We start from the raw sequence: 6525 nt of genomic DNA, 5'->3' as shown, positions 1-6525 counted from the left end.
TTAACATAATCAGGCTCCAGGGTCTCTGGGGCTCTGTGCTTGTGGTCATCCAGCAGTAACATCTTTCATTTGGTGTGAGGTTCTTTTATATCTGCAAGATAACTCCGGAAATCTGTTGCCTGGGTACTTCAGAGAGGGACTAAATTAGAGGATTGTGGTGATGGGGAAGACTCTGGAGAGGCCCTTGGACTGCAAAGACATCCAACCAGTCAATCCTAAAGGAAACATCCCCGAGTATTCACTGAAAAGACTGCTGCTGAAGCTGAAGCTCCAATACTTTGGCCGCCTGATGGGAGCTACTGTCTAGTTTCGGAGTGCATACTTCTCCTGTTGGTGGCCTCTCTCGTTTCAGAACATGGGCTCTAGGGTGCGGGCTCTAGTAGTTGTGGGTCCCGGGCTCTAGAGCACAGGGTCCAGAGTATGGCACACAGGTTTTAGTTGCTCCAAGGTATGTGGGATCTTGCCGGACCAGGAATCAAACCTGTGTATGTTTTTCATCTGCATTGGCAGGGGGGGTCTTTACTACTGAGCCACCAGGGAAGCACCCCCAATTCTTTAATATCTTTTTACAACATCAACTGGTTAACTTCTTCCAAGAGGATACTATGTACAAACATCAGTGCACCTGTTTGGTAACCTTACCTCAAATGTGTAAACTTTATTCCCAACAGGACAGTATCACAAAATATTAGAATGCCAAAAAAAGAAAAAAAAAATTAGAACACCAGATATATTTACATCCTGAGAACGTGATGGGGGTAAGTATTATTCATTTAATACATAGCTAGCAAAAACAAGTCTAAGATAAGAACAAGGATTTATCTTAAAGTTACTCAAATAAGTCTCAAGTTTTATTAAGATCTTCTATAAACACATCTATTTGCTACTGAAAACTGAAACAGCACATCAAAAAATTTTATTACTATTTAACACACTAATAATGCTCTGGTCAAACCAGCCAATGTTATCTTTACATTCCTTCCCAAGTTAATTTGTTTCAAACTCTTGATATTGAGTTTCAACTTCAGGGTTAAGAAATAGGCAATACCTGAGACTTAATTAGTACTTCATGGTGTCAGATCAAAGTGGAATTAGTGTGTATTCAAGTCATTTCAATCCCAAGCTACATATAGATTCCCCATAAGTTAAAACTGTATTAAGGTAGAAAGAGATGCAAGTGAAAAAGACAAACTTAGAATAAATATTATCAAAATATTGGTACAATCTTTCCCAGGCTGCTTCATAATGATCCTAAAATTACCAGCAAGAGAACAGTACAAGAATAAGGTTTATGACTCATTCGATTCCATGGCATAATTACTGTATGTTGTGTTGTAATAATTCTCATAATTATCATCAGAAGGATTTCTCTTAAACTGGCAATAACTACAGGTACACTGGAATCTTCGCACTCTTGATCGAATCTGGAAAAAAGAATGAGATGGATTAACTGGTTAATAATTTGAAATAATAAATTACTCTACACCCAAGTGATATTAACAAACCACAAATGTAATGTTGGCTGTTAGAACAACCTTTGGAATATGGAACACTAAAAAAAGGTCAAAACCAAAAAACTTTGGGGGGAAAAAACAAATTGAAATGTATGGCTGCCAAAGAATGCTAGATTGTCATTTTGTAATGGCTGCTGATTGTCAATAAATACATTCCTGTACAACTCAGGAAACAGAGCCAATATTTTATAAAGATAAATGTAATAGAACTTTTAATTGTGAACCACTCTGTGTTACACCTGTTAACTTTTTAATATTGTGCATCAACCATACTTCAATTTTAAAAAGGAAATATATATATATAGGAATACATATGCTTCAGTTCTCTGAAGTATTATGAACTCTATCAGTCATGTCTAACTCTTTGTGACCCATGGACTGTAGCCAATCAAGGTCCTCTGTTCATGGGCTTCTCTAGGCAAGAATACTGGAGAAGGTTGCCAATCCCTTCTCCAGGGGATCTTCCTAACCCAGGAATCAAAGTCAGGTCAAATTCAGGGATCGAATTCAGTTCTCTGAATGTCTTAAATGTGAGATACTCAATCATTAGCTAGACACTCTGTGCACAGGTATTCACCCTCTTACTACCTGGTACAGAACATCATGTTTGTGACAGCAGGTGAAAAAGCACAAGCACAACACCGAGAGGGAAACTGAATGGAAACCACAGACTTTAGGTGATGATGATGATGTGTCAGTGTCAGTTCACCACTGCAGCACCCCAGGTGGCTCAGTGGTAAAGAATCTGCCTGCAATGTGGGAGACCTGGGTTTGATCCCTGGGTTGGGAAGATCGTTTGGAGAAGGGAATAGCAACCCACTCCAGTATTTTTGCCTGGGAAATTCAATGGACAGAGGAGCCCGGCAAGTTACCGTCCATGGGGTTGCAAAAGAGTTGGACACAACTGAGTAACTAAGCAACAATAATGTAGGTTCACAACTGCGACACCCAACTAGTAGATGCTGACAGCAGAGGAGGCTGAGAATGTGTGGGATCAGTTAAGTAAATTTCAATTGTGCTATAGACCTAAAACTGCCCTAAATATACATAAAAAGTGTAGCTATAGATGTAGATATATAGGGCTTCCCAGGTGGTGCTAGTGGTAAAGAACCCACCTGCCAGTGCGGGAGAAATAAAAGATGCAGGTTAGGGTTGGATCCCTGGGTCAGGAAGATCCCCTGGAGGAGAGCATGGCAACTCACTCTGGTATTCTTGCCTGGAGAATCCCACGGACAGAGGAGCCTGGTGGGCTACAGTCCATAGGGTCTCAAAAGAGTTGGACATGACTGAAGTAACTTAGCATACATGCATATATTTTTAAAAACACAAATATGAATGGATTGATCCAGAGTTTCTGAAGATTGAGATAATCCAAGCCAATTTGCCACTGTTCCTCCCCTGCAAACCAGATGCCCACCCACCTGTATAGTAAGACTTTCTACTTACCTCAGTGTCTTCCTGCTGCTGTAGTTCTCTTTGAGAGTCAGACTTTGTGGGAAGAAAAAAAGACATATATTACAAGCTATCAAGCAAAATTCAGATTACTAGTGCCACACATCTAACCTAAGAGGAGTCAGAGACTCTTAAAACCCTAAGTGTCTTTCACACCTGCGCTCATGAGTACAGTGGAAGAGTGACTGCTGCTGTTCATCAATATTTATTTATTTTTTTGTGGCTGAATCCCAGGGCTTTGAGGCCCCTCCCAGGGATAGAACCTGTGCCTCCTGCAGTAGAGTTCGAACCCCTGGGAGTCCTAACCGCTGGACCACCAGGTAATTCCACCACCACCACCCTCCCGCCAGTATTTACATCTTGATATCTGTGAGTGCCCAGAGTGGCTCAGTGCTGCCTACCCAGAACTCACACGAGGAATTCCTTTGGCATAGCGAAGTCTGAGAGATTCAATCAGCTTTTGCATCCTGTACCTCCGCTCACTCAACACCGTTCTTACCCCTCTCCGCCTATGGGGTGTTTTCTCACTAGGTAACTGCCCAGTCAGTTGAGATGGGTATTCTGGTAGATATGGCAACTTGATACTAGGGTTGAGAGTCAAGTTACTGAGGTTCGTTGCTAACATTTCAGAGAGTTGAGTGGCAACTGAAAGAAAAAGAAAACAAAGATTGATTAGGGCAAGCTGCAATATCCAGAAGCCACTTAGCTCTCGCCCAAACTAGGTCTGCTCTTAAGCAGCTCACAACAGTGGACAGTGGGAAGTTGTTCAGAGTGAAGACAGACCCTAGATACCATGGGCAGTTAACTAGCATGTGTGTGCCCTTAAGCCTGGAGGAATCCACCATAATGAGAAACACTTTCTTCTCAAAACTTGTTTTGATGCTGTTACAAGTAGTTCTGAGTGTTAAGTGTTTTCCCACGGGGTCGTATGTACATACGCAATTTATGTATGTGTTCAGGTGTATCTGACTCTTTGCGGCTCCGTGGACTGTAGGCCCTATGGGCTCCTCTGCCGTGGAATTTTCCAGGCAAGAATACTGACGCTGGTTGCCATTTCCTACTTGAGAGTATCTTCCTGACCCAGGGATCGAACCTGCATCTCTTGCATCTCCTGCATTGGAGGTACCTAAGATGATTCCAAGTGGAAAAACATGGAGCTAAATCAGATATTGACAGTTTTCCCATTTTCATTTGTGTGGATGATTTTTAATATGACTGTAGGGACATAAAGCATTAATGCAAGTCAAAATGTTTCACTGTGACAAGTTTCAACAATTCACCTTTATAGCTGCTGCTGCTGCTAAGTCGCTTAAGTCGTATCCGATTCTGTGCGACCCCATACCTATGCAATAGACGAAGAATCCCCAAATGTGATAATCTCTCTCCATCCTTAAGAACTAGTAAGTCACACGGGCTATTACCCATTCCAGTTAAACCAGGCTTTATGCTGTTAAACACTCACTCTTGAGACTTCTCTCAAGAAGTCTCAAGGTGGTACAGTAGTTACCAAAAATCTGGCTACCAATCTTGGGGACACAGGTTCGATCCCTAGCCCAGGAAGATCCCACATTCCACAGAGCACCTAAACCTGTGTACCACAACCACCGAAGCCAGTGTAACTAGAGGACTGTGCTCTAGAGAAGCCACTGTAATGAGAAGTCCACGCACCACAAGTAGACAATACCCCCCACTTCCCACAACTAGAGAAAGCCTGAGTGCAGCAATCAAAAATACATGTGAAATAATTCAAAACTATATTAAAGAGTCAGGATCCACTCAAATTACACGGACTTGTGCAAATGGAGATTAAGATTCCCAGTTGTGCAATTGTCAGGTACTAAGGCAAATTCAGAAGAGGTGGCCAGAATACACAGGAGAACTGTACAAAAAAGAGCTTCATGACCCAGATAATCATGATGGTGTGATCACTCACCTAGAGCCAGACACCCTGGAATATGAAGTCAAGTGGGCCTTAGAAAGCATCACTACGAACAAAGCTAATGGAGGTGATGGAATTCCAGTTGAGCTATTCCAAATCCTGAAAGATGATGCTGTGAAAGTGCTGCACTCAATATGCCAGCAAATTTGGAAAACTCAGCAGTGGCCACAGGACTGGAAAAGGTCAGTTTTCATTGCTATCTCAAAGAAAGGCAATGCCAAGAATGCTCAAACTACTGCACAATTGCACTCATCTCACACACTAGTAAAGTAATGCTCAAAATTCTCCAAGCCAGGCTTCAGCAGTATGTGAACCGTGAACTTCATGATGTTCAAGCTGGTTTTAGAAAAGGCAGAGGAACCAGAGATCAAATTGCCAACATCTGCTGGATCATGGAAAAAGCAGAGTTCCAGAAAAGCATCTATTTCTGTTTTATTGAGTATGCCAAAACCTTTGACTGTGTGGATCACAATGAACTGTGGAAAATTCTGAAAGAGATGGGAATACCAGACCACCTGATCTGCCTCTTGAGAAACCTATATGCAGGTCAGGAAGTAACAGTTAGAACTGGAAATGGAACAACAGACTGGTTCCAAAGAGGAAAAGGAGTACATCAAGGCTGTATATTGTCACCCTGCTTATTTAACTTTTATACAGAGTACATCATGAGAAACGCAGGGCTGGAAGAAGCAGAAGCTGGAATCAAGATTGCCGGGAGAAATATCAGTAACCTCAGATATGCAGATGACACCACCCTTCTGGCAGAAAGTGAAGAGGAACCAAAGAGCCTCTTAATGAAAGTGAAAGAAGAGAGTGAACAAGTTGGCTTAAAGCTCAGCATTCAGAAAACAAAGATCATGGCATCCGGTCCCATCACTTCTTGGGAAATAGATGGGGAAACAGTGGAAACTGTGTCAGACTTTATTTTTCTGGGCTCCAATATCACTGCAGATGGTGACTGAAGCCATGAAATTAAAAGACGCTTACTCCTTGGAAAGAAAGTTATAACCAACCTAGACAGAATATTAAAAAGCAGAGACATTACTTTGCCAACAAAGGTCCATCTAGTCAAGGCTATGGTTTTTCCAGTGGTCATGTATGGATGTGATAGTTGGACTGTGAAGAAAGCTGAGTGCCAAAGAATTGATGCTTTTGAACTGTGGTGTTGGAGAAGATTCTTGAGAGTCCTTTGGACTGCAAGGAGATCCAACCAGTCCATCCTAAAGGAGATCAGTCCTGGGTGTTCACTGGAAGGACTGATGTTAAAGCTGAAATTCCAATACTTTGGCCACCGCATGCAAAGAGTTCACTCATTGGAAAAGACGCTGATGCTGGGAGGGAGGAGGAGAAGCGGATGACAGAGGATGAGATGGTTGGATGGCATCACCAACTCGATGGACATGAGTTTGAGTGAACTCCAGGAGTTGGTGATGGACAGGGAGGCCTGGCATGCTGTGATTCATGTGGTCGTAGAGTCAGACATGACTGAGCGACTGAACTGAACTGAACTGAAGGCAAATTCAAGAAAAGAGAAAGGCTGGCTATATTATATAGATATTATCTTCATTAATTTTTTTCCCCTTTGTATATACTGATTTCAAGATGCAGGGGAGGCAGAGG

The 6525-nt window shown here is 42.2% G+C and overlaps 1 protein-coding gene across 2 annotated transcripts in view; it reads right to left on the bottom strand.

Moving 5' to 3' along the window:
• Positions 1 to 635: 635 nt before the first annotated feature.
• LOC104995480 (developmental pluripotency-associated protein 3) overlaps positions 636 to 6525 on the bottom strand; it is a 7230-nt gene continuing 1340 nt past the window's right edge. The window contains exons 2-4 of one of the 2 annotated variants that reach the window (XM_010849354.1): positions 3379 to 3611; positions 2961 to 3002; positions 636 to 1424 (exon numbers count right to left, since the gene is read on the bottom strand). In XM_010849354.1, coding sequence (XP_010847656.1) covers positions 1290 to 1424; positions 2961 to 3002; positions 3379 to 3611 — 410 coding nt within the window. In that variant the 3' untranslated portion in view covers positions 636 to 1289. The remainder of the gene's footprint in view (positions 1425 to 2960; positions 3003 to 3378; positions 3612 to 6525) is intronic. The other variant, XM_010849356.1, reaches the window with a different exon arrangement.

Source organism: Bison bison, unplaced genomic scaffold (genome assembly GCF_000754665.1).
Source record: "Bison bison bison isolate TAMUID 2011002044 unplaced genomic scaffold, Bison_UMD1.0 scf7180017864281, whole genome shotgun sequence".
Classification (NCBI taxonomy): Eukaryota; Metazoa; Chordata; class Mammalia; order Artiodactyla; family Bovidae; genus Bison; species Bison bison.
This window is presented reverse-complemented; position numbering and strand designations above follow the sequence as displayed.